Source organism: Phytophthora ramorum (assembly GCF_020800215.1).
Source record: "Phytophthora ramorum isolate Pr-102 chromosome Unknown Phyram_PR-102_s0001, whole genome shotgun sequence".
In the NCBI taxonomy this organism is placed as follows: Eukaryota; Oomycota; class Peronosporomycetes; order Peronosporales; family Peronosporaceae; genus Phytophthora; species Phytophthora ramorum.
Genome location: NW_027150647.1, coordinates 4,329,229 through 4,355,588, shown reverse-complemented (window position 1 = coordinate 4,355,588; position 26,360 = coordinate 4,329,229). Strand labels below are relative to the sequence as shown.

Below are 26,360 nucleotides of genomic sequence, written 5' to 3'. Positions count from 1 at the left end.
TTGCTCACATTAGCTGAAACGCAGTGCTGAAAGGATGGTTCAGCATCCGCCACGTCACTCGAGCACAGTAGTTGAACGAAAAAGATATCGCAACGTCTATTCTGCACAGAACGCTAGCGAGTTGTGCACATTTGTCTTCGTGCTGTAGATACACGTACTAAACCTACCAACCACCTCGTCTCCACGGGCATGCGCTTCTTCGTGCAGCCGGCCCTCAGCGTCAATGGTCTTGCCTTCGCTCGTCGAAAACACTTTGCACTCATTTGCACACAGCCGCTTTACACCTTGTCATACGCGCCGTTCGAGCCAACAGGAGCCTTGCTGCGGCGCAGCACAAGCAGATAGAAAATGTACATGATCATCGCACCCAGACCGAAGCCCAGGCCGCGCAGCAGCGAGTTGGTGAATGCCACCCAGCGCAGTTCGCGGTACGCGATCACCTGGTACTTGGGCGCGGCCTCCACCCGTCGCGGGAAGGGCGACAGAATCGTCGGGTCCACTTCGCACGTGCCGGGCTTGCGCACAGTAAGCGCGTGGGGCTCTGAGTCGGGCTTGCGCTCGAAGCTGCTGGGCTCAGGCAGAAACTTGTTGAGGAATTCGAGCGCCGTGTCGGCCACGCGCATGTCCGTGTACTCATCGTTCAGCGCGACAATGCTGTAAGGCGTGGAACCGTCCAGGATCTGGCCGAAGGTCTGCTTGAGCTTGTCAATGTTGTTGTTCTGCATCAGAATGAGCTTGTAGCCGGACATTTCCTCCTCCGGCGGGGAGTTGATCGGGACGCCCAGCTCCTCGCTGCCCTGCGCAACCATGTAGTAGTGGTGCAGCAGCGGCATGTTCATATCCGGTTTGCCGCGGAACTTGCTCTTGAGCGTCATGTACAGCGGTCGGTCGAAGATCTGGTGGACGCGCTCGAACGCACGACGCGAGTACACGAAGGGCGCGTGCTTGATGAAGTGGCGGTCGGTCTTCCCCCAACGGAGATCCATCTCCTGTTGAGTGTTGAGCACGGACGCGATCCAGATCCCCTTCTTGGGGGTGGGCGGCGTGTGGGAGATGAGGCCGGCCTCGTGCAACAACCGGATGCCGCCGTCGCACGTGAAGAACTCGTGGGGCGCAATGGGTTTCGTGAAGAGGTAGTCGTCGTTCACCTGCATGTAGATGTCCGAGAGGCCCGGGATGAGGTACAGGAACTGCTCGATCACGTGTGTGTTGAACGTGGGCAGGAACTGCTTGGCGTAGTCCGGGAACAGGTCGTCCTGGTTGATCACCTTGATCCGCGGGTTGTGCAGGTCCACCCAGTGCGGGATGTGACCTGGGGATACGATGTAGATCTGGCCCGTGTGCCACGGCACGTACTTCTCCAGGGACCGGATGGAGAACATGAGCTCACCGATCTCGCGGTCGCGCGAGCCGCCCACGGCGTGTTTGCCCCCGGCCTTCTCTCGCTGCTCGCGGTAGCAGGGCTGGCTGCCGTTCACCCACGTGTAGACGATGGACATGCGCCGCAGCTGCTCGAAGTTCTTGATGTTGCACTGGCCCGGCCACTGGTCCATGATGGCCTGCGAGTTGTAGCGCTTGTCCTCGTCATCCGAGAGCTTGTCGTACGTGTAGGGCGTGGGCGTCCTGGACAGCAGGTACGTCACCAGCAGCAGCGCACCCACCGCCGTGAGCAGCACGTAGCGGAGGTTGCGCTGGTGGCTGAGTGCCATGCGCATGCGCACGCCGGCCGGAGTCTTCATCGAGATAAGGGAAGAGCTATTGGCGGCTTGCTCGCGAGAACCAAAGTGTCTGGCTTCGCTTTGGCTCGCACGTCGAGAGGGGGGCGAAAGTACGTGGCAGACATTATGAGCTCGCGCTATCCCATCCGGCCGTTTTCTGCACCCTAGGAATTATCCCTCGGTGCAAAACGGAGGATTCTTTCTCGCCAGCCCGATGGCGAAGACGCTGTGGACAAGCAGCAGGTTGCAGCAGGTTGGTTTGCTGCCAGCGTACGAGACTGTGGACTGGCCACCTCTGCCTCTCGCCGCTATCAGCGGCGGAAAGGAACGTGGCTGGCTCCTAACGATTAGAGCTAATTCGTAGTGGTAAATCGGGCGCCGCGATTGGACGAAGATGCAACCGGAGCTCGTCACGTCCAGGCGCGCTGTCCAACGCGCATGGCCGCCATGCGAGTGCCGGCCGTGCTGACCCAGGCCGTTGTGGCGGTGGCAATCTTCATCACTGCGTCGCGACGAAGTTTGGCCTGGGCGGACGCCGTGCATTAGTCGAAAGTGTGCAATGCGGCAGCAGCACAGCTCTGGTAGCAACAAGCTTCCCGGCAGGACTGGCTGAACAGCTTTGGCGTTCATCTCGTCGGTTGAGTCCCGCTCAACTCGCAAAAAACAATGACAAGGTACCATGGCTGCAGTGTCAAAGCTAGGTGCTGCTGCTCTTGCATCACGCTGGCCAAGCAGGCGGTGACACGTGCAGCTGTCTGCAAAAGCGTTCCGGCAGCTTTTGCACGGCAAATGCTTGTCAAGCTTGTCAACCCATCCGGAGCAAAATTTAGCGACGCGCCACTCCTCTATGTGGTCCACGCCTCGATCTGCCTCTCTGTGTGCGCCACACTGAAGCTGTTTGGCGGAGAAAAGCACTGGCACTCAGTATAGGCGCCCGAACCCTCCACTTGTGCTTCGAAACCTCCGCTTTTGCCGCAAGCTGCGCCGCGCTTTGCCCAGGAAAGTATCCACCCGCTCATTTTCTCCACGCCGTGACCAGCATGGCGGACGAGTGGCCCACCGTCGCCTCCGAGTACCAGATCATCGAGCAGATCGGCCAGGTAGAGTCACCCGCTACAGCTTCACGTCCTCCATGAGACGTCTCACGCAGTTGATTTCTGTAGGGCGCCTTCGCGAAAGTATGGAAGGCGTACTGCGCGCCCAAGAAGATCCACGTGGCTATTAAAATCATGGACCTGGAGAAGATCACCACGAGCTTCGAGGACATCCGCGTACGTAGGAGGGAAGCAAGTTGCAAAATGGACATTTGCAGCTAATCCTTTGGGGTGTTGTTGTTGCAGGCGGAGGTGCAGACGATGAAGATGACCAACCACCCGAACGTGCTCAAGTGCTACTGCAGTTTCGTGCACAAGGACCAGCTGTGGCTCGTGACGCAGCTCATGAACAAGGGCTCGTGTCTGCACGTGATGAACTTGCTCAAGAAGAAGGGGCTGGGCGAAGGCCTCAAGGAGGAGTTCGTGGCCGTGATCCTGCACGAGACGCTCAAGGGCCTGCAGTACTTCCACGAGAACGGCCAGATCCATCGCGACATCAAGGCTGGCAACATCCTGCTGGACAGCGAGGGCCACGTCGTGATCGCTGACTTTGGCGTCTCCGGCTGGATGATGGAGGGCGGCGACCGCCGGAAGAACCGCCAGACGTTCGTGGGCACCCCGTGCTGGATGGCCCCCGAGGTCATGGAGCAGGTGCGCGGCTACGACTACAAGGCCGATATTTGGTCGCTGGGCATCACCGCGCTCGAGCTGGCCAAGGGGTACGCGCCCTACGCGCGCTTCCAGCCCATGAAAGTGCTGCTGCTGACGCTGCAGGAGGACCCGCCGTCGCTGCGCACGTATGATGTACGTCGTCCTAGGAAAGCGGTTGTGCTGCTTCGGTTGAGGGAGTGACGTGAATGGGTTGTATGTGCTTTGTGAAAAATTACAGGACGATGGCAGCGGCCACCAGTTCGGACGGCACTTCAAGGATGTTGTCAAGCTCTGTTTGCAGAAGGACCCGTCCAAGCGGTAATGCTATACACTGCTATCCCAGTGTTGTGATTATGTTTGCTGATGCGCTCTCTTTCGTTCGATGTAGTCCTGGCACGTCGGCTCTGCTGAAGCACAGCTTCTTGAAGAAGGCAGGCGATACTGTCTACCTGGCACGAAACCTGCTTAACAACATCGAAGACATTGGTGAGAGCTGCATGACGGCCGGTATAGCAGATGCGCTCCCTGGGTAAGAAAATATGGCGTGCGCATTTTCGCTACTTGTAAAAGGCTAACTGTGCTTTGCGTGGCTGCAGCGCGGGCCCGCTTTACGCGAAGGGCACAAAGGGCCCGCCTGGCTCCGAAGCTGAGGGCTCCAAGTACGTGCCAGGCACAACGTGGGTCTTTGATGACGAGGAGGACGACGGCAGCAAGATGTCGATAGACGATTTCGCCAGCCAGTTTGATATGGTCACGGGCGGTGAGGAGTTCCGTTCCAAGTAAAGGAAGGAGCGAGCACTCGCAAGACCCTCGCAAGACCGGGCAGATTCAATGCGGCGTCCTCAACATGTTTCTCGGGGAGAAAGCACAAGTCTCATTCAACAGACCAGGAGGAAGGCGCACACGGAGTGTCCAAGCTCCTCGTAGCAGAAAACTTTAAATTCAGGTCTGTTTTGTTTTCGTTCATCTCGAACCTTGCGCGGCCGCCTCGAATTTTGCAAGCACGTCATCACATGCTGCTTTCTATCCTGAAGCTTTGCTTTGGCATGCAATGAAACATGTGTGGATGTGCTGAATGAATGAATGAAATGGCAAGTGATAAATTACATAGACCTCAAAACCAAGATTAAGTGGCTGCTTCGTACGCGCCGCCACTATAGCTAGCCACCGCCTGCTCCCCGGTAACAGTACGCTTCAGCCTCACTATCATCCGGACAAAGTTACTCGAGGCAGTTTTACTTTGTTTCTGAATAATGACGTTCCTCCACACAGCTGCATTAGACAAGTCCACCAACGTCGTCGAACTGCGCTCCGCCCGCTAAAGGCTTGCCTGCTGTCCCACGCGTATACTCTCTTGACCAAAGCGCGCAGCTGCAAGCAGCATTCGCGATAGCAGCAGACGCTGGGCGGATCGGATAAAGAAGTCCAGCCACAAGCGCCAGCACGAATGTCGGCATCAGCGATACCATAGAAACCACGAACTTCGCTCCGCTAAAGTAGAAAATCCGACCCCATACCTCGCCCTTGCCGTGATAACGGAACAGGCCTCCCTTCGGTTTTCCAGTGGAATCGACCTTCTCCTCCACAAGACGATTCAAGACAAGGCGTTGGTCCCTGGAAATGCAGCTACTGTTGGCACGAGATAGCTCCATGTCGGAAAGTGAGTCAAGAGCGCTGACAATTCCTGCAGCAGCTGGGGGAAACACCAAGAATCCGAGCAGCAATAGTACGCCAACCGGAATAAAGAGCACAGAGAGCGGCACGCACGCAAACGAGTACCCCAGAAGCTTGGGCAGACTGTATGCTTCCCTCGCCGCTGCTGATGCAGGAATTGCAGCCCAAGCGTCCTTGCTGGGTTTGACAGCGATAGCCGTTGCCACCGGTGAGCCCACTGTTTGCATGTTTCCACTCTTCTGCTTCGGAGAGACGTACGGACGGTAATCGGAGGTAGCTGCCTGCTGCATGTCTTCGCTGTCGCCGTCCACATCCTTCCACACGTTAGACTTGACCTTTGGAAGTTCTGCTGAACCAGCTTCACGATCAAATATCGAGTCCTTCGAATCGGATCTGAAGTAGCCGTCGACATCCATTGGCGTCGTCTTGTCCTCCAGCAAGTCCCGCTTGGACGACGATGAGATACCTTCACCTGTGATGTAACCGCTATACAGCTTACTTCCGACCAATCCACGACCACTGAGCATGCCATCCTCACTCAAGGATGTACCCGACAAGATCTCACGCTGGCCAAGGTATACCTTCACCTTCTTCTTCTCTGGCAGTTCATCAGCATCCACCAGCTTGTCGCTGTCATTCTGCCCCGCGTGTGCTTGCGGTCCGCCACTGCTGTTGAATTCTTCAACCATCTTGTTCCGCTGCCTCAAGAGCGTGCGGGTGTTGCCAATCTGGAAGTTCATCGACTCCGAGTGGCCTAAGCGTTCAAATGTCGTTTCTTCGCGTGAATAAAACACATCGATCTCGAAGAAATACAGGAATTCAGCTGCAAGGGGGTCGGCACCAGCATCACCATCGTGCGATGACACTGCCGGGCTCGAGCTTTGTACATGGCGACGCTTCTTGGGCAGATCAAACTCAAATTTCCACACGTCCGGATGGAAAGTTACGTCAAATTGGACTCCGTTCGCACCGTTGGTAAAGTTATCGATAACACCGACAGAACTCACACCCTGCAGAGACTTCATCTCATTAAGGTTCAATGACTGTTGCTCTGTTAGAGTCATGTTTCGAGAAAATGTGCTGTTGCAGCGCGCCAACACCAACAGACCAGGTTGCGCCACGGACACACCAGCGGGTGCCGGAATCGAAACATGAGCCTTCACAGGAGCACGACAGACGCCCTTGCATCGGTGCTGTAGATTCTCAATGCGAACACGGTAATAGTCCCCATGCTCCGGGCAGAACGGGAAGCATTGGATATTCTTGCGGTCATTGCGCCAATATTTCTCCAGGAATCGCGTCTGAATCTCGATGATCGCTGGCGGTGACGATCCCGAAGGCATGATCATGGACGAGTTTACAGCCGGAGGTGCTACCAAGAATGGGTTCATCATCTCAGTGTCTTCCATTTTCACTTCCCCCATGACGATGCCGCTACGAGAGCTGCTGGTCATTGTTGCATTGTCGGAATCAAAATCGAGGCTGTGGATCTTCTTAAACTGGGGGTTTTGTGCTCCCATCATCTGCTGCTGCATGAAGGCGGGATTCACTTGCATTTCCCGCTGAACAACGACCGCAGCATCGTTCTCTGACAGGAAATATTTGGTCAGCTCGTCGAGCTCATCCACATCAAAGTCCAATGAGTTTGTTGCTGTGGGCTCGACCTGAGCTATGTCAAGATTGTTCACGGCATCCAGTTCGCCCATCTTGCCGCTGCTGCTGCTGCTTCCGGTGGCTGCAAAGCTGCCCATGCTGTCGTTTGGCATCCGTCCCTCCACTGCGTTTCCCTTCAGCAATGAGTGGGATGACGAAGTGCGGTTGATATCCTTGATAATCTGATCCAGGTTGTCTTCTTGCGTGAACGAATCCACAGCTGAGCTGATGACTGCAATGGGTAAGCTATCGCGCTTTTGATCCTGTTGTTGGTCCTGCTGTTGTTGGGCAGATCCAAGAGCGGTGCCACCACGGTCCGACGACATTTTGGCCACATCGTTGAAAGACTCTGCGAAGAACTGTTCCGTGTCCTCTGAAAAACTGAACTTGAGCGATCCTACGGACAAGTTACTCGACCGACGACTGAGGAAAGAAGCGTTCTCCTCGTCAGCAGGATTCGGATCCAAGCTGTGGCTCGACGTCCCCATCATGCTTAGCATATTGTTAGATGGGATCGCCGACGGTCCGCCGGCGGGAGACGGTGCTGTCGGCGGGACCAGCGAAGGCGTAGTTGAAGTAGGGGTCGTGATCTGCTGGCGGTTGAAAATCTCCTTTTTCGGCGATACGGAGGACGGTCCCGGCATGGACAATCCTGTAGGAGAGCTCGCAGAGCACTCGCATTCGCTCTGAAACTGTGGCAGTCCCAGTGGGTTCACGAACTTGCCGCACTCGTCGCAAAAATTGGCAAACTTGGCAAACTTCTGCGGGTAATTTGCCTTCAAGTACTCATCGTAGGCGTGGGCAGCCTCTTCAGGCGTCTTGCATGTGTTGGTAATACGTTTGGCGCTGTACTTGGCGCCCCACGACGTCTTGCTGGTCTGCGTCACACCGCGGTATTTGGACGTCTGCAAGAGCACAGCAAGGCAGGTGTGAATAGCACATCGACAAAGAATGAAAACCTGCACATCAATGGTGCAGGACCCTCGCTAACTACAGAGAACAGTCCGCACCTTCCCCTTGATGACTTTGCCCACGAACTTTTGCTGTTGCTGCTGGGGCGCGACCGTCGTCAAGTCGCCCGCGCTGAGGTCGGCCACGACGTCCACGAGCTCGCTGGTGTTGGCCGTCTGCAGGAACGACATGTCCTGGTAGTTCTGCTCGTCCGAGGGGGTCACCACCGAGTAGTCCGACTCCTCAGACGTGTATCCGTTCGAGTTACTGAGCGGCGTGTCGCTCTGCGTCGGCTGCGGCGCGACGATAAAATCTGAAAGCCCTCACGGTACATCGCACCATAAATAAGAAAATAGAATACCTTATAAAATCAGAGATACCTCTTCTTACCTTGCAGGAAGTTGGTCCCGGGTTCCTCGAGCTCGTCCAGATGCGCGTCCAGCGGGTCGTACTCGTCGCACGTGGGCAGCGTCTGCGTCTGCATCATGCTGACGTTCTGCTACTGCGTTTTGAGGTTTCCTGGCGCCTGTCGAGCGCGAGCGACGGCGCGTTGGGCTGCTCTTGAGGGGGCCGCGTGCACTGAGGCCTCGGGCGGTGGTCGACGCTGTTGCTGCTGCGTGTGGTAAGGCGCGCGTCTCCGTCCTGCCTCGAAAACCGCAATAGCGTGCGGAAGGGGAAGCGGCCGCGGGTTTGGACAAGCTGAATCTCGAGCGTTGGACACCCGGATGGTACGGGTTCGGTGGCCCGAGAGAGAAAAAACGCGTGTCGCGTAGAGTTTGTGTGGCAGTAGCCAGATACGGCCGTCTGATTGGCGCCCAGAAGTCGCTGAGTGTCGATGATGCTGAATATCTGCGCCGGGCTTTCATAGCTTGTGCACAGGACGCTGAGCAGGACTCTGCGGCGCATTGCAGAGGAGCGAGCGTCGTGCGGGGCCATGCTACCGGATTCAAAAGAGTATCCATCCTCGGCGCTCCTGACCGATCCCCGATGCGCTCGTTTCACTCAAGTGCAACTTGACCACAACGCGTGGCCACGGAAAGCCTGTCAGCAGGATCCCCGCTATTTTACATCGACCTGGAGCGCTACGCAGGACTCGAGGAGGCTTTCGCTGATGGCTCTCAAGTGCTGTGGGCCAACTGCTGGTTGGTGCCTTGCATCGCTATGCACCGGTCGTGCGGCAATATGGCTCGCCAAGCTGCTGTTGCCTGACATGCCAGCGTTTGTACTGGGCCTTCCTGTCGTTGGGCTGGCGGAATGCAAACACTAGCGAGAGACCACTCATCTGTCCTCAATCATGGAGCGCGTCGAATGAGCAGCCTGTATCAATGAGACCGATGCATGCAGCAGCGCATTGAACAGAGCGCCTGGTTGATAGCTCGTGTACAAAAATTGAAATTAGGGCATGCACAATTGACCAATTTTGGCGTGCGTCGCCAAAAATGACTGGGAGGCATGAGGCGGGGCTTCACGTCGCGGCGCTGCTGGACCTGCCGTCGATCGAGTGCAACGACGACCTGCCAATGGTCTCAGTGCACGGTCGCTTCGTGCGCAAACGCAACTTGTCGTACGTCGGTACTACCGAGTCGGTAGTACACTCACTGCAAAGAAGGCTCTTGCATTGTCGTGCTCACTTGAGTGACTTCTGGTGATTGCAGCAAAGCCCTCGTGTTCGGCGACATTCAGCTGCTGGATGGAGGTGCAACTACTGCTTTTCAATTGTCCTGGGCATGCCAATGGTGGTTTGACCTTTTCTTCTGCTGTATTAGAGCTGCTGGAGGTCATGATACGCGCGCAGGAAGGGGTACTGGACGTGGCGGCCATCCGCCAGATCAACTGGGACGTGCACCTCGGCGACCTGGTCACGGCGCGCGGTGTGCTGGAACGTAAACGACACGAGCCAGGACACGCCGACGGGTGGTTATTTGTGCTGCACACTATTCAGGTGGAGGAACTCTGGAGCCTTCATCATGAGGGCGCCGTCTTCGGCTACTCGAATTCGTCATCGACCGCTTCAGAAGCAGCAGCAGCAGCGACCGCTGTGAAGGGATCGTATGTCTTGCCACCTTCGTCGAAGGCAGGTACGGCGAACAAGTACACCAACATGGTCGTACTGGACGGGTTCAATGCCTGCAAGTACTATTTTTCGTCCTCGGGCGGCGCCAATTGTCTGCGTGGGGAGCAATGCCACTTCTGGCATGGGCGACCAGAAGATTTCAAAGAGAACAAACGTCGCTGGATGGCAAAGAGACTTGAACAGCGCGCAAAAGTTGCACATTTAGCAGGGGATAGCGCAGACCCGCACTCGAAGCTCGACAAGGCACAGCGTAGCCGCATCTTCTGTGACTGGCTTGTGGAGTCGTTGGGCGAGGAGCGTCTTGCTGGTGGGACGGGTGTCATTGATGTAGCTGGTGGCAAAGGCGATATTCTTATCCAGCTCTGGATCCAACGAGGCATCCCGACGACGCTCATCGATCCGGTAGGTCACGGACGATAAGCTCCGTTTGGCGAACACTTTTCACTTACGTGTTTGTTTCCATCAACTGCAGAGGCCCATGAAGCTAGGTAAATTCAATCGTAAGCTCGTCGCGAAAGCTGAAGCTGTCGAAGGTCGCAAAATGAGCCCCCAGCTGCTCCGCTGCCTAGACGACAAAACTCTGAAGCTGCACACGGAACTATTCGCAGATTGCTCCGTGTTCGTTGGGATGCACCCAGACGAAGCCACCGAGGCGATTGTAGATGCCGCCATTGCACTTGGCAAACCCTTCGCCATTGTGCCTTGCTGCGTAATGAGCCGAGTGTTTCCGGATCGCCAATGTCGTGATGGAACACCCGTTGACACGTACGAGACGTTTGTGACGTACCTGTTGGAGAAACACCCATCTATTCGCAGTGCATTCCTGCCATTTGCAGGTCGGAATCAGGTGCTTTATCTTTTGGACTACGGAAATGAACACAATGCGAACGCTGGAAGCAGCGAAGAAATCAGCTCATAGACACGATATCTGGTACTCGCAAATACACATTTCCCGCTTTGATTGTGCGATTGCTCACTGGTAGTCTGGTCATTCCTGGCTGCCGGTTTGAATCTACGACTTGTTCTGATTCCGTATAGCATTTCGCGCATCTAGCGTGAGCGGAAGCAGCCGAAGCACACGATCGATAGGCCGGTTGCACACCATACAACCCAACTTCAAACGATGCAGGCGCTTCGCACAGGCGTAGCAGCAGTACACATGAAGGTAGAGGCCGTGGACGACACCCGCGTTGCGTGGGCTTGCGTCGCATACCAAACACTTAAGATCGTCAATGTCCTTCTCAGGAGCGGACTCTTTTGTCATCGACTTTTCATCCTTGGCTTGGGGCTCCTCTTTCTTCTCGCTTTCCTCTTTGGTAGGATGGTGGAGCTTCTGCTCCTTTTTGCTTTCCGACAGAGGTGTTCGACGAGACGAGCTCACCTCCACGTCTTTCACTTCCTCCTCATCGTCTGTGGCTTGATTGTCATCATTGCTTCCACTTGCAGCGGCTCGCTTTTCTTTTTCCGTTTTCTCCATCACTGCTTCTTCATCTTCAGTATCCTCCTCTTCGCTGTCACCAACGAACGCATCTAGATTACCCCGTCGAGATTCTGAAGCTGAATAGGATGACACTCGCGACAGAAGCGGGAGAAAATCACTAGTCACTGTGCGCCGTGAAATCCCCTTCCACGAATTTGGCATATAGACAGTGATTCGCTTCGAGTCATCGGCGAACTTTTCCACCAGACCCACCAGCTTCTTGTAGCGCCCAAACTCTTTCTTGAAAAATTCATCCCGATACAATTGAGCAATTCGCCCCGTACTATCCGCGCACTGCTTAATCTTAGCGTCAATCAGGATACACCAGAACTGTTTGGCGTGGAGCAGTTGCCAATAGGCCAACGTGCGCTAAAATAAAAATGGACAACAACGACGGTTAGTTAGCCCCATTACATGTACTGAAACAGCAATGAGGAGACTTACCGCGTGGCATACACTACCCATTTCGAAAGAAACCTGGACGGGATCTGCTTCTTGTGCTGCTTCTTTGAGACTGCAAACCACAAGGCACACGTAAGTTCATGAGAATAATCGCGCGGTCAACAACGACGACGAAATTTTAAACGCACCGATGCATCCAGTTGTGACCATAAAGTTTCGTAGCATCACAAGCAGCACCTGCAAGGTCCACGTGATAGGTGGCAACGTGCTGTCTACGGTTGCAGGCATCACAATCCTGATCCCCAGAGACGTGGCCTGAACGATACTGCGATGCACATTTAAGGGCTTCTACCATTTCATCAGGCCAAGCAACGCCCGAGCGGACAGTGTCACGGCAGGAGCAGATTCGGCGCTCAACCTAAAGCCATAACCCAGACAGCAACGATGTTAATGCATGCTCTGAATTGCGACGCCACAAAAAATACTTACACGGTCGGCTGCCTGCTGGTAGAGCTGGTACTGGGGTTTGGATTGCTTGCGACGCATTTTGGCCTCCAATTCCGGATCGATGATGCACTCCTCCAGATACTCCATATATATTGTGAACCACTCGATCAATTCTCGTGAGCGGCCTACTTCCATCATCGCGGCCAATTCGTGCGGATCATCTCCTCCCATTTCGTCATCCGAAGCTTCTACACTGATCACACCTTCCTCACCGTCTTCCATGTACTCGACTTCATCATCGTCACAGATAAAATCATCCATATCCTCCCCACCATCCGCGTAGACCTTCTCACGGTGGTCCCGCTCCCCCTCTCTCGGAAGCGATCGTCGTTTCTTCTTAAGAGGCGGCGGGGCCTCTTCCGGCTCCGAGTCGTCTTCTACTTGGTAGTCCTCATCATTTTCATCATCCCCGTCACGCCCTTTAAAATGAGGCCCCAAGCTTTGCAAAGTATCCAGACAATTGTCCAGTACGGGGTAGTCCAATTTCCGAGCGATCCCGTGCTGTTTCTCCTTTTCCTGGCGTTTGTGCTGAATCCTCGAGCTGCGCCTCGACGCCGACGACGTCTCGTCATCTCCGTCCTCTTGCACCCGCACCTCCTGTTCTTTCTCCAGTTCCTCGTCGCTGTCCTGGATCGCAGGGCGTCGACTCTTGCGTCCGCTGCTACCACTGCTCCTCACGGAGCCTGCAGATGGCGGTGGGACAATGCGAACATCATCGTCTTCTTCTCCTTCTTCATCTTCTGCATCTTCTTCTCGCTGATGGCGTCCACGGTCACCACGAGCCACAGCCGCTGAGATCGAGAGCTGCTGCAGATTCCGACGCGAGCGACGCGTCGGTGTCGGCGTGCGCAGCATCATGGGCTGCGAAGAGACACCGTCAGATCCGATCGATAGCTGCTGCTGTCGACGTAGGGCGGAGGAAGTCACCGTCTTCACCTGTGGCTCGTTCGTCTCTTCTTCTTCCTCTTCCTCCTCTTCATCGTGGTCAACCAAGATGTTGGAGCGGCGGCGGCGCTTGCGTGACTGCGGCGTGATGATACGCACCTCGTCCTCGTCCGTCGAGTCGCCGTCGATCACCACTTCCTCGCGCACCATGTTCTTCGCGGTTCAACGTGGTTGATTTGGCGCGAAGTTAGCAGCGTGATATCATATCGGTTAACTGGTAAATTGGTGTAGCCATCTTCGGGTTCGCTATTTTGAGTTGAAGTGGTTGGCACTTTTGAACGAGATCAGGACCAAGCAAGCGAGCTATGAAGCGCATCGGCATCGCCGCGGTGTTGCTCGGTTTCCTACGGAGTTACGGGGTTTCTGGCGCCAACGTCGACTGTGTAGTGTCCGACTGGAGCGAGTACTCGAGCTGCGACGAGGACAACATGAGGCAGACACGAACAAGGACGGTGGTGCGTGAGGCGGAAGGTTGGGGACGGACGTGTGCGGGGCTTGTGGATACTACCACGTGCACGCCCGTGAGCTGCCAGGTCAGTGCCTGGGGTAAGTACAGCAGCTGCGACGCTACGGGCTACAAGACACGCACGCGCACTGTCGTGCAAGAGGCCAAGTTCGGTGGAGCCGAATGCAAAGCGCTATCAGAGGACGTAAAGTGCAATTCCATCGACTGCTACGTGTCCCGGTGGGGAGACTGGAGCGCATGCAAGGCTGACGGCAAACGGGTGTCGACCAGAACCATTCTGGTGAACCCGCACGATGGTGGCGCTGACTGTCCTGAGCTCACGAAGACGACATCGTGTTCGTCCAGTGGGTCAGCGTCAGGTTCGGCTGGTGACGACAGTGCGGGAACGCGCTAGTTAAGGCGCTCAAGGTGTTTGCAGATACAAAAGCACCGTCCTACCGTAGCTATTCATATGAAAATACAATTGCCCTCTTTTCGCTCGGATTATGGTTCTTACGAAACTTATCTTCATCCTGGTTGGACCACTAACCGCAGTCTCTGGTCCGTCTCCTCGGCGGTCTTATCGTGTTTTTTGGGCGAGACCTTGTTTGCTTGTCCGTTGCACAGCTTCTTCTCACAAACAATTTCGAGAACTAGAAGAAACATCAACCAAAAGCAGTTCAAGAGGCCTTTAGGCCTAAGGCCCTGTGTCTTCAAGACAACAAACCCAGAAGCGGGATCTAGCGTTTCCAGAACAATGGTGCCCTCGGTGACGAAGAGAAACGGACTTCCTCGATCCCAAGTCGTGGTAGCGTTACTGTGCATGAGCTTCGGTGTGCACGTGCAGTTGGTCGCGGCAGCCAATATTGACTGTGTCGTGAGTGCCTGGGGGCCCTACACAAGTTGTGTCGAAGCTACCATGAAGCAGTCCCGTAATCGCACCGTCATGACCGCTCAATCGGGCTGGGGACGATCGTGCCCTGTTCTGGTCGAATACATTGCCTGCAAGTCTATTGCCTGTGAATTGAACGCGTGGGAAAACTACTCGGCTTGCAGCGGCGGATTCAAGACACGCAAGCGGACGGTCAAGGTGGAGGCCAGCTTCGGGGGCACTCCGTGTGGGACGTTGACTGAGACGATTGCATGCAAACCCGTAGACTGCTACGTATCTCGGTGGTCCGACTGGAGTAATTGCGCAGCACTCGACGGCAAGCAGATCTCAACGCGTGACATTCTTGTGGCTCCGTTCGATGGGGGCGCTGTTTGCCCCGAGCTCCAGCAAGTACAGTATTGCCCCAAGGTGGACTGCGTTGTCAATGAGTGGGAAGCGTGGTCCGATTGTGACACTGGGACTGGTGCCAAGACTCGCACGCGAACGATAAAGACACAGCCTTTGTACGGGGGAGTTGCTTGCCCTCCTCTTTCCGAAATCGCATTTTGCGCTCCGCAAAACTGTGTGCTGACTCAGTGGGGCTCCTGGGACGCCTGCAACGAAGCGATCGGATTGAAAACTCGAATCCGAACCGTGGTGACATCTGCAATCTATGGTGGTGTCCCCTGTGGTGCGTTGACTGACACAAGTTCGTGCGATCCTGTAGATTGCATTGTTGGAAATTGGACTTTGTGGAGTGACTGCAACCTTGAAGACGGAGCCATGAAACGCACTCGTCCTGTCGTCACACCCGCCAAGTACGGGGGCTCTGTGTGCTCGGCACTAACCGAGACACTCTATTGCACCAGACAAGACTGCCAGGTGAACGACTGGAGCAGTTGGTCTTCTTGCAATTTTGCCACAGGCAAGAAGACTCGCAGTCGTACACCCAAGAAGTACGACCTGTACGGTGGAACAGCTTGCCCGTCCCTGAGTGAAGAAGCGTCTTGTGACGCCATCCCATGCCAGCTCAGTGAATGGGGTGTATGGTCAGGCTGTAATCCAACCACTCTGAAGAAAACCCGCACGCGCAGCATCACGAAGTACCCGCTGTACGGTGGCGCTGTCTGCGGAGCCCTCACTGAAGATGCATCATGCATCGTTAACTGCGTGCAGTCGGACTGGAGTGGCTGGTCCTCCTGCAACTTCGACACCGGTATCAAATCTCGCACGCGCGAGATCGTGACATTCCCTCAGACGAACGGTGCCGCTTGTGGAAGCACTTCAGAGACTGCTGCTTGCGACCCCATCGACTGCCAAGTCTCCGCGTGGTCCGACTGGTCCGGATGCAACCAGAAGACCATGCTGCGCACCCACATTCGCCAGGTCATCACGTACCCTGCCTACAACGGCCAAGCCTGCCCCGATTTGAGCGAGTCTGCAGCCTGCACTGGCCAGTAAAAAGCAAATTGGCAAGTAAGTGAAATGCCCGATTCGTCCACATTTGCTGCTTTTGAAGCCATCTAAAAATATGCCAAACTTTTGAAAACTATTCCATGTAGCATATTTTTTCACAGGTGTGGCATATTTTCGCTCTCAATTTGTCGACCCATCAAGTCTCGCAGGCGAACTTATCCATAAAAAACGAACTTATTCATAAAAAACGAACTTATTCATAAAACGATGTGCTGAACAAATAGCGCTGTCAATTGAAGAGAAACTTGCTCGTAGGCCTGGGTCGGCATAGCAAGCCTGAGCCACGCGCAAAAACCCTCGACCATGTTGCCGAGTCCCTGGTCCAGCGATGCCCTTTGATTCGGGCGTCTTCACAGTTCCCGAGCGACACGCCCAGCGTGGGCCCATAGTCTCCGGGTGATGATCATGATAAAGTTGTCCACGAAGCCGAGGCTGATAATCGAAAACATCACCAGTTTGAGCTCCTGCAACGCCGGGGGCATCAAATTAGCACCTGTTGCTGCTGCCTTCTAAGCAATCGCAGCCGCCACTTCCACTGGGGTCTTCGTCGACTGCCGCACCATACTCGGCATCCTGGACAAACTCCGAGTCGTGGGTGGCGACAGCTGCGCGCTGAGACGCTGCGGGTCCGTCTTCAGCGCCGTCTCTAGGTCGTGCAGCAGTGCCGAATTCTCTATGCCGGGTAATTGTCGCCACTCAACTCTAACGGATGCTGCTGTCTTCACTCAGACGTCTACATTGCTGACGTGCTGTCCGCTAAGATGCACGAGTCTGTCGGACTTGATGAGGATCGTGACGTGCACGCCAGCTATGTGAACACGAAGCAAGCGCTGGTGGGTGGTCCATGGTGTGGCGGATATGAAAATACTCAGATTTCTGATTCGCTATGTATCCCAAAAAGAATGGAATAAAACGTGTAATTTATTTCGGGCAAGTAAATTACACGAACAGGTTTTTTATACTGATCCTCCACGTTGCTGTTTAATTGGCTCGGAAATTTTGAAGTGGGCAACTTATCCTACAATGCAGGATAATTTGCCCACTGTGAAACTTTCCGAGCCATTTTAACAGCAACGTGGAGGATCGGAGGTTTGTGAGCCATTGATTGGTTAAATTTCATGAAGTTGCCCACTTTCGAATTTCCGAGCCAATTAATACAGCAAAATCCGAAAGTGGGCAAAAATTCGAATCTGGCTACGTCAACAGCGAAAAGGGGAGGTTAGGTGTACATAACATATGGCGGGAAAATACAAAGCGACACACAGGTAATATGAAACTTGACGGGGTGCTCGTAGGTTGTACATGCGTGGGCAAGCATGTATGCCACCAAGTGCTGCATCGAAGTATAACGCGCCCAGTGCAGGCAAACTACATATAGAAGTACTCAGCTTTACTGACGGTGCTTCGGCTCTTGCACGATGGACCTTCTTCTATTCGACTTCAATTTGCCTTTTTCTAGACTGCCGCATTATGAACGCCTCTTGTACAAACATCTTTTCAAACCTTGTCCAACAGATATCCGGTTGTGTTTGGCTCCTGTCTCGTACACTTCAGACCTGGGGGGATTGAAGCTGTTTTACACTACCCAATGTCTACCCGTTCGCTCGAGCCACGAAACTCAAGTCACTTGCCAAATTTCCAGCTTCTGATCAAGTTCCGAGATCGCGAGCATGTCCCTCATCAATGTTTGGACGGCGTTACTACAACATAATAACGACAGCACGACAGCTTTTGCTGCAACACAACAGGCACACCGTCAAGCAACACAAGGACGGGAGCCGAGGCGACACAGTATTATATTCTATATAAATTACGGTTATTGTTAAAGTTACCGAGAGAGTTTCCCAAAACTCACAGTAGGGGAGAGACTAGAAAGACAGCAGTGAGAATGAACCAAGACGACAGAATCTCTGAATCCAGCACCAGAGACGCGTGCGCGAGGAGCCTTGCATCCTCGGAACTACCACCAGGCGACAGCGTACACTCTCGGAGCCGCAACGAGCGCATCTGCAAGACGCTTTTGCGATCCCGGCTGCAGCAGATTGAGTGCATGGAGGCGAAGTTGGAAAGGGTATCTAAGTATGCGCTAAAACTGCTGGACGCGCAGGACGAGTTGGCCGCCATGTTATCGCACGAGAAAGGAGAGACCCTCCGCCTTGCCGCTGAAGTCGGGGCCTCCACCAGCAATACTGACTACGTAATGTCGTACTCTGTGGCCCTTGAACAATGTTGCAAGACCCTGGTAGACAAGTTTTAACTACAACTTCTGAGATGTGGAACGGAGTAGTTAATGCAAGCCAGACTTTTATTTTTCTACGTGTTAATCGTTGCAAGGAGATCTATGTCGGTGGATTCTACTGCCCGAGCTACTTTATTAGATGTAGTGGTCACATCAGGGTTCATAAGAATCATCCGGAGGATACGTAGTCGCATGACGGCGACATCTTTATGGTTGATTGCAGCCCTGTTGAAACGCGAGCAATTCTTTAGCATGTCATACGCTTGAGCAATACACAATACACCACATGATGATCCATCGGGTTGTTTAGGAGCATTCATCCAAACTCCATATTTTTCAATTGGATAGGCATCGACGCGTTATATAAATGGCGCCACCGTGTTCTCATATGTATGTTCCACATAGAGGCTCGTAGTAGAATGGAGAGATAGAGGAACATCTTGCCGGTACGAGAGGCGAACCGTAATAATTCCCCAATGGTGTCCTCCCAAGTGAATAGGCATCACCACGTAGTGAAACCTCGAAATCCATGTTTCGGGTGAGTTTGGTCACCCCGTCACCGCCGCAAAAGAATCCATAGCGTAACAGTCGCCGAGCGTGCTGCAGATACTCTGAATACTGAAGTTGATCACAAGATCGTTTAGCATTCTGTCCCTGGGAAGAAACCCAACCACGTTCCTAACGTTGATATTCAATCCGCCGCTACTCAGCCGATAGAGAGAGTCAATATGCGCTTCACTGAGAATTGTAGCATCTTCGTTTGCCAACTCGGAGTGCTTTGCACCAGCCGTATCTGAATTAAGTTCGTCTGAATCTGTTTCTTCGTCAAAAAGTTCTGATGTCGTTGATATGCCCCCCCCCAGTCCGTCGCCTTAAGCCACTCCATGTCTGCCAACCAGGCATTACATGACTTGCGGAGGCAGTAGAACTCCTTCATTCTGTAAACGACCGAGCTGAACAAATTACGATACAACATAATGTTAGCAACATAACGAGCAACACACTGCTAGCAACATAACAAGCAACACAAACCTGGTGAACTTTGGCGAGCCCCCAGGGAAGAAAGCCACCACCGCCTCTGTCGTATCGTCAGGATGATCCGAATTGGCATCAACGAGGTGCTGGGGCTTTTGTCGCTTTCGTTTCTCTTCCTCCACAACTGCATCCAACTTTGTAACAAGATGGTTCGGAATCACGAAATTGTAGTCGTAGTCACTTTCGCGGACATATTCGCGCCGACTGCGAGCGGCACGTGCGCCTACAAAGTCATCGTCCATAATAACGGGGTAGCGCTCTAGGATCTCACTGACGTGGAATCTATCACCAGCTTCAGAATCAATCGAGAGAGTGATGGCACACTTTGTTTTGGAAGTGAAATGACCGCCAGCTTTTGCGGCTTCGCTTTAGTCTGCAACTGGGCTTGCTTCGTCTTCTTTCGCTGATTGTACCGAGGATTTGGTCGTGGAAGTTGAAGCACTTCAATCTCACCACGTATACTGGACGACTTACTTGCACCGCTTGAGCAATTCGGTTTAACAGCAGCCTTCGTAAGAAGATTCATTCTTTTAGACAAGAGGGCCTTCGTTGGGGATGGAGTGCGTTCTTGGTCCCATATCTGTGTCAGAGTGTTTCTGTATAATGCCTTTTGCTATCATCCGCATCTGTACTAGCGCCTGGTAAATTAGAAGTGTTGTTGGGAGGATCTGCACATGGAGTTGTCGTATCTTCCACTAGCATAGCTCCGCCCACAGCCGTAGCGTTTTGGTGCAAAGATGAAAAGGATACATCTGCTCTATGTTGCGAATCACACTCATTGTCTCAAACGTTTCGGTGGGGTCAATGTCCGAGGATGAATCGCTCTCGTTTCCGTCATTAGTATCGCATGATGTCTCAGACCCCACGCTTTCGTCGGGGACAGTTGTTGCGTCCGATGAGTATGTTCCAACTTTTTGCATGGCTTTCCGAACTATACTCATCCAGGATTTCAATGCAGCATAGAACGCCGGACTGGACAATCCAGAAAGGTACTCCATTATTGGCTTGAACATTGCTTTTGCATAGCAATACTTCTCTTCTGAAGACAGCACAACTACATTGGCTCTTTCCCGACGCCGCATCTTGACGTAAATTACACGCCGGTTCGGGTGTCTATGCGTTTCCATTTTCAGCAGTGGAATAGAAGGATTTGTGGCAGCTAATGTTCCACCTTGTGTTGAACCTTGTGTTGCTCCTAGGGTTGCTTCGTTATCCGTGTTTTGATCTTGTGTTGCGGCACCGCGACAGCTTGCAGATGCATCTTGCGTCAGTCCATCGTGTGGGAATGCTTAAGCATTGCTCCTCACCACACTTTGCACGGTCCGAAGCGAAGCAACCCCACCTCTAAATTCATCATCCAGTTTTGACATCACCACGATATCCCAGCGGGACGGAATACTCGACGCAGGCAGATATTAAAAATTGTGAACGCGCTCTGCGATTTACATCAGGTGCTGATATGGGAGATAATAACTGCTGCTGAAGAGGCACGTGCACGTCCATGCGAAGTCTACGCAATAGTTTGTATATCCCCGAGTAGTCACTTCCCACTTGGCGGCACATTTACGGCATCTAGTGGCACTCAAAGAGACCATGTAGTAGTCCCATTGGCATCGAACTTTTGCAAGTACGTCATCACTTAAATGCTTCGCCACGAAAGCAAGAAAATGGGGAACCAAAATCGGTTGTCGAGAAGTTGTCATGTGTCTCCGCGTTGCAGTGAGTAGTTGTCTGATGATCGTGGTTTGGTGAGCTAGAAGACCCCCTATCGTTGCATCGAGCCGTGGCCGCTTTCCGAGAAGAAGTTTAAGCTGGTTCCAGTTGGATTCAATTCGATTTGTCGTGATATTTCCAGCAGTGAAGACTTTGCCACGGACATAATTTGCCCACATAGATACACATGTCTGCCAATTCTTCTTGAAGCAGTGCAGCAACTCGGGGGGCTTACATTTTTTGGAAAAGACAGCCAGTTCGGTTTCAAACTTTACCCTCGTGGTACTATACCAAACCATGCCATCAACACAACAAGAGCAAGCAACATACAAAACAACATAAAAAGCAACATACAAAGCAACATACAAAGCAACATACAAAGCAACACACAATGGAACATAATACGAAGAACCGTATCAATAGATTAGTTTCGCGAATGCAGCTTTCATAGCTTCACGTTGAGCTGTTGTCAGGTCGTACTTCGTCCTCCGGCACACCTTGCGCCCGTATGTCAGCGCATGAAACTGACAAAGGATAACCTTCGTCGAGGGAAACGCCTTCTCCAGTACTCGCCACTACACGAAATCTTTGTCAATAACAATGGTTTGAATGGACCTCCACGACGGATTCTTGCGTTTGAAAAACTCTACAATATGCTCCATAGTGTCTGCCTTTTGATCCAGCGCCATAAAATCAATAACTGGGATTCCCCTTCCTGTAGCTGACGTAACAACCAGACTACCTGTAATAAGATATACCAATGTCAGTATAAGTCTCACCAAACTAGCAGCAGCTTTGTATAATAGTACCCAGATGATAGCCCAAGTTATTTTTTCATGGGTCCAATCCATGACCAAATTTCCCCCCCACTCCAAAAAGCATGTCTTCTGTACTGACGTTTGAAAAGCAATAACGCAGCTGATATCCATTTCGTCTTGAACAAGAAGAACGTCGTTACCGCTGTCCACTTCCACAAAAGCATCGAGAATGGTTTTTGTTCTTGCAATTGTGGTACTTTCCAGTACTTGACGAAGAATGTTCCGCGTTTGCTGAGGCGTAAGTACCATATCTGTATTTATGAAATCAGCAAATTAGTTCGATTATTGGAAAATAAAAAAGGAGAGGAAAACAAAACAGCCACAAAGTTCACCAGAAGCACCCACCCAGCTTGTCGGACAAGAAACGATTGATATCAGCTGTGCGCGTATTCAATTCTTTCAGAAGGCCGAGCTCTCGGCGCACCTCAGGATACATCGGTATTGATTTCGAACCTTGGTACGAATCATAGATGAGCTTACTCGTTCTGTGATTGTGCATAGAAATCTATATATAAGCAACAGCACGTCAGTTTATCAGGCATTAAAAAAAAACAAGAACGCCAAAGATTACCTCGGATCCTCCAACGATGCGAACTTCCTATCTTGCCTGCCCACCCTCTGCAATTCGCTCCGAACGCACGAGAAATCCAGCTTCACATCCGGTAAACCGAGACTCATGATCGCGCCGACCTTCCCCACGCGACGCCTGGGTCGCTCCATGCGTGCACCACATCCGTTTGAAGCTGTACGCCAACGTGTTTGGAAGCTGCAGGACTCCTTTTCGACTAATACAGTAACATGTCATCAGCGTTCTTCCTACAGTGAGCAACACAGCCAATTAAGCAACACAAAGCGATATTACCTGTTGTACTTCCCAGCAGTCTCAGAGCTTCGAACGCGATACTTCAAAAAGTATTTGGCCTCGTAGTTTATCAGAGTTGCCTGATATTCATCCCAGTTCTTCAACATCTTCGTCGGCAAACTTGGCACATCGTTGGCGACTGCCTTAAAGGCCTTCTTCATCATCTCGCGGTCACCCCAAGTTTTGGTGCGACGAGTTGGGCGCAAAACTTTCTGCTGCGTCGGATTTGTGACAGGCGTCGTTAAAGTTGATTCGCTTGTGAAGGATTTACGAAATTTCTTTTCCTTTGGGCAATCTGCGTCATACATTATGGACCGTTTGGTTGGTACTGCAGACATAACCGTCAAGCAACACAACCAGCAACATAATCAGCAACATAATCAGCAACACAACCAGAAACACAACAAGCAACATAGTGAGCAACATAAGTAGTGACAAAAGCAGACGTATGTACGTGAAATAGCACGAGTTTCTGCCTCATCGGTACCGCCATCACCCTTGGTATTACCCACGACCTCATCATCATCGTCAGCATCGTCAGCGACCTCGACATTGGGGTCGTCTTCCGGCACAAAATTTTCGTCGCTATCGTGGTCCTTATCGATGCCACGAGCAGCGAACACGTAGTCAATACGCTTGTGTGGTCGAAGGGACTGACGGCGCGCTGCATATACATATCAGTACATTCGGACACATTTGAGCTCATTATACACAAGATCCACTTACTGTTGGCCTCCTCGGAGGAGTCCCGTATACTCTTCACCACCCTCGCCGCCTTAACCGCTCCCTTGGCTACCGTCTTGAGCTTCGAGGGCGTACGCGTGGCGCGCGTCGCCGCCTTCCTCGTCATCCGTGCTGCTTTCTGGCTCCCAAAACACAATGAGAGGCGAGGGGGGTCGTACTTAATTGAGTAAGAAATACCTCGCGAACTTTCAATTTTGACTGCCAATTTTGTCGTAAGTAAAAAGAGAATAAATTACCAAGCAACACAATTGCGGCTTGTGTTGCTCTCAGCCGATTGTCGTGCTGTCGTTCTTATGTTGTAGTACCGACCCCGGCCGAAATTAGCTGTGTTTTTGTTAGTCACCTTGGTTGGCACCTGAACAACCTTTCAACGTAATCGGGTACGACAGCGTTTCGGGGCTTTGTGCCTCGTTGTTAAACGACGGGGTGATGTCGTTGTCATAAAATCAGAGATCGCAGCAGTAGAACGCTTGCCTCCATTGTCACCAGTTATTCAGGAAACGAGCATGAGGAAACGAGTACCGAACCAAAATGATTCAAATTGAAACGCAAACTTAGCGATAAAAAGCGTAGTTAGCGATACAACACGAACTGAACGACGACGCTACAAACGAGTCATTTTTATTACACAATTGTGTACGGTTGTCCATTAATGACCAATCACCGAGATTTAGATATAAATAGCCAATCAGGAACACGATACCAGATATTATCTACAAGTGATTGCTCCTAGGGTTAGGTAGATTCTCTATACCAGGCATTCCGACGTATCGGGTCGAAAAGGCAAGAAAAATATGTGTATCTCCATTCAAAATTCTAGTCTGTAGCGTATCACTTGTAGTCTTTTTTTCCTATTCGACCTCTCCCGTCGAGGAATGGGTTAAGACGAACTCAAGCCTGGCAACACCAAGCGAGCCAAGGCGACAGCCATTAAGGCATTCAATGCCTTTGTCAAAAGCGAAAATGTGGAGTTTGACTATGCTAAACGATGCATTGAGCAGGATAACACATGCAAGTGATTTGTGCCTGTATTAAATATGTTTGGTATGTATCTAGCTATTAACGAGGAAAAGAAGGGTAAGACACTCGCCCGGAAAACCTCTATGCAGTACTACAAACAGAGTAAGATGTGGTTGTTCGAGCTCTTTCCTTCGTAACGACACATTGTCGAAGCAAAGTTGTTTAGCATGGGGAAGACGCTTGACAGCTTCTGCATGAAGCGATATGGAAAGGTGGTCAACAAAGTTCCACCGTGCTCAAAGAGTGCTTTAAACAAATGATACTGTATTTGAATCAGAATGTATGCTCCTCTAGTGACTACCATGATTCGGCTTTGCTGTGTATGCTGTGGTACCTGTTTGGACGAGCTTCAGATCTGTCGCTCATCCGCAAACACAACCTCGCTGTTGACGCGGCAGGGGTGTTCTTCGTGCAGTTCATCCGTATGAAGACGTCCGAAGAACAAGGTCTCTCGCTGTTCCCGGATCCCGATTTCATCACCTGCCCGCTCCATGCTGTTGCTATGGCGCTTGTCACGCAGGCAGCACCGTCCGTCGCCTTGATCGACAACTTGCCAGTGGTCCCATTCCTAGCCGCTGTCAACTTGTTTCCGGCGACGTCGCTGATGGAGGTCTTGAATCATCCTGACGAGTTCACCGGTCTAGATGCTGCAGCCACGCCTGTCGTTGCTGCCCCTGTACCACCCCGACAATCTACTCTCACGTCAATCTGCTGCTTGATCGTTTCGCACGGACGGCTGGTGTTACCGTCGCACTCACGTCGCATTCGTTTCGCCGCGGTGGTGCTCAGCATGTCAAAGGTTGCGACGGACCCACGCACCGCTGAATCATTGACCGTGGTGGTCCACAACAAACAAGAGGCTCAACTACATCTTCAATATAAGCTGGGAGGATCACCTGGTTAGTAAGGCGCTCAGCGGCTACGACACGAAGACCACGGTGAAACTTGCTTCCATTCGATGCTGAGACGCAGGAGAACATCGCAGCCGTCCAACGCGCGCTGTTCTCGACCTGCGACAAGATGAAAAGCTTCAAGTACAATCTCAGCCAGCAAGTTGCAGATGTCCTCACCACTTATCTCATTATGCACTGCCCCTTGATGAAGAAGCTGCACGTCGACGGTCTTGCTGTTAGACGCTTGGAGTCGGCAGCTATCAACGCAGGATCGTCGGTCGCTCAGCTGCTGACATGGTTGTCTCATCTTGCTGCCTGTGGAAACACGAACGCCAAACCAAGCCACGACCAAGCCACCCCACCACACATGGAACCAAGCAACGAGAACAAGATCATCGATCACCAACGCAGTGTGCTGGGCCAGTTAATGGAGCGCATCAAATGCCAAGACGAACGCATGGATAACTTAGAAGCTAAGGTGACGGAACCAGTGCAGAAGCCAAGACAAACAAGCGTCAGCACGAATCAAGCCAAGAACAGGACAAACCCAGGGTTAGTGATTTACATTCACGCGACGTGGTTTGGGTAGTATGCGCACGAGCCGCGTTGGCTGACCGTTGCGCCTAAGCGCCAGCGGTCGAACGCGAAGCAGCTCGTCGCCCTGATCTAGCCGTTCGTCGCCGACGACTTGAAGCTGGACCCAAGCATAACCGACTATTGCGACCGAGTCCTGGCTCTTGGAAAGTAGGCGGAAGCTAAAGTTCTCGCATTCATTAACGCCCACGAGATCAAGTCATGGGGCTCTACCACGGTTCGCAAGCACCACCACGATCTATACTTGAAGGGAGTCCTCAACATCAAGATCGCCCGACACCTGCAGCGACATCGGGCTGCTGTGATTCAAGATCCGGATCGTCAGGATATTCTCGAACCTGTGCCACGATCGTAGACGCGCGTTGCTTCGAAGAGGTTAGTTCGAGAATGAACGTGCTGGCGACACGTGGCTTCAGCGAATGGCTGACACTAGTCGGCGAGTATACCCGGAAACCTTGTCGAGTATAGCCGAAAAACCTAATCGTGTGTCGAATATACCCG

At 52.6% G+C, this 26,360-nt stretch overlaps 7 protein-coding genes across 7 annotated transcripts; 4 read left to right on the top strand and 3 right to left on the bottom strand.

Moving 5' to 3' along the window:
• Positions 1-278: 278 nt before the first annotated feature.
• KRP23_1091 (Exopolysaccharide phosphotransferase) lies at positions 279-1,739 on the bottom strand (the record flags this gene model as incomplete). The annotated part of the gene is made up of 1 exon (XM_067881214.1): positions 279-1,739. One exon carries the CDS (start codon positions 1,737-1,739, stop codon positions 279-281), a length of 1,461 nt encoding a protein of 486 aa, XP_067751659.1.
• A 1,019-nt stretch (positions 1,740-2,758) lies between these two features.
• On the top strand, positions 2,759-4,246 carry KRP23_1090 (Germinal center kinase 3; the record flags this gene model as incomplete). The annotated part of the gene is made up of 6 exons (XM_067881200.1): positions 2,759-2,818; positions 2,882-2,989; positions 3,059-3,616; positions 3,702-3,781; positions 3,852-3,992; positions 4,060-4,246. 6 exons carry the CDS (start codon positions 2,759-2,761, stop codon positions 4,244-4,246), a joined length of 1,134 nt encoding a protein of 377 aa, XP_067751658.1.
• A 494-nt stretch (positions 4,247-4,740) lies between these two features.
• On the bottom strand, positions 4,741-8,228 carry KRP23_1089 (uncharacterized protein; the record flags this gene model as incomplete). The annotated part of the gene is made up of 3 exons (XM_067881189.1): positions 4,741-7,695; positions 7,801-8,054; positions 8,132-8,228. 3 exons carry the CDS (start codon positions 8,226-8,228, stop codon positions 4,741-4,743), a joined length of 3,306 nt encoding a protein of 1,101 aa, XP_067751657.1.
• A 952-nt stretch (positions 8,229-9,180) lies between these two features.
• Positions 9,181-10,734, top strand: KRP23_1088 (uncharacterized protein; the record flags this gene model as incomplete). The annotated part of the gene is made up of 4 exons (XM_067881178.1): positions 9,181-9,305; positions 9,397-9,437; positions 9,508-10,217; positions 10,288-10,734. 4 exons carry the CDS (start codon positions 9,181-9,183, stop codon positions 10,732-10,734), a joined length of 1,323 nt encoding a protein of 440 aa, XP_067751656.1.
• A 93-nt stretch (positions 10,735-10,827) lies between these two features.
• Positions 10,828-13,299, bottom strand: KRP23_1087 (E3 ubiquitin-protein ligase Mdm2; the record flags this gene model as incomplete). The annotated part of the gene is made up of 4 exons (XM_067881167.1): positions 10,828-11,664; positions 11,740-11,809; positions 11,886-12,115; positions 12,187-13,299. 4 exons carry the CDS (start codon positions 13,297-13,299, stop codon positions 10,828-10,830), a joined length of 2,250 nt encoding a protein of 749 aa, XP_067751655.1.
• A 155-nt stretch (positions 13,300-13,454) lies between these two features.
• KRP23_1086 (Spondin-1) lies at positions 13,455-14,009 on the top strand (the record flags this gene model as incomplete). Its single annotated transcript, XM_067881156.1, has 1 exon — positions 13,455-14,009. One exon carries the CDS (start codon positions 13,455-13,457, stop codon positions 14,007-14,009), a length of 555 nt encoding a protein of 184 aa, XP_067751654.1.
• A 1,239-nt stretch (positions 14,010-15,248) lies between these two features.
• KRP23_1085 (Spondin-1) lies at positions 15,249-15,926 on the top strand (the record flags this gene model as incomplete). Its single annotated transcript, XM_067881145.1, has 1 exon — positions 15,249-15,926. One exon carries the CDS (start codon positions 15,249-15,251, stop codon positions 15,924-15,926), a length of 678 nt encoding a protein of 225 aa, XP_067751653.1.
• Positions 15,927-26,360: the final 10,434 nt, after the last annotated feature.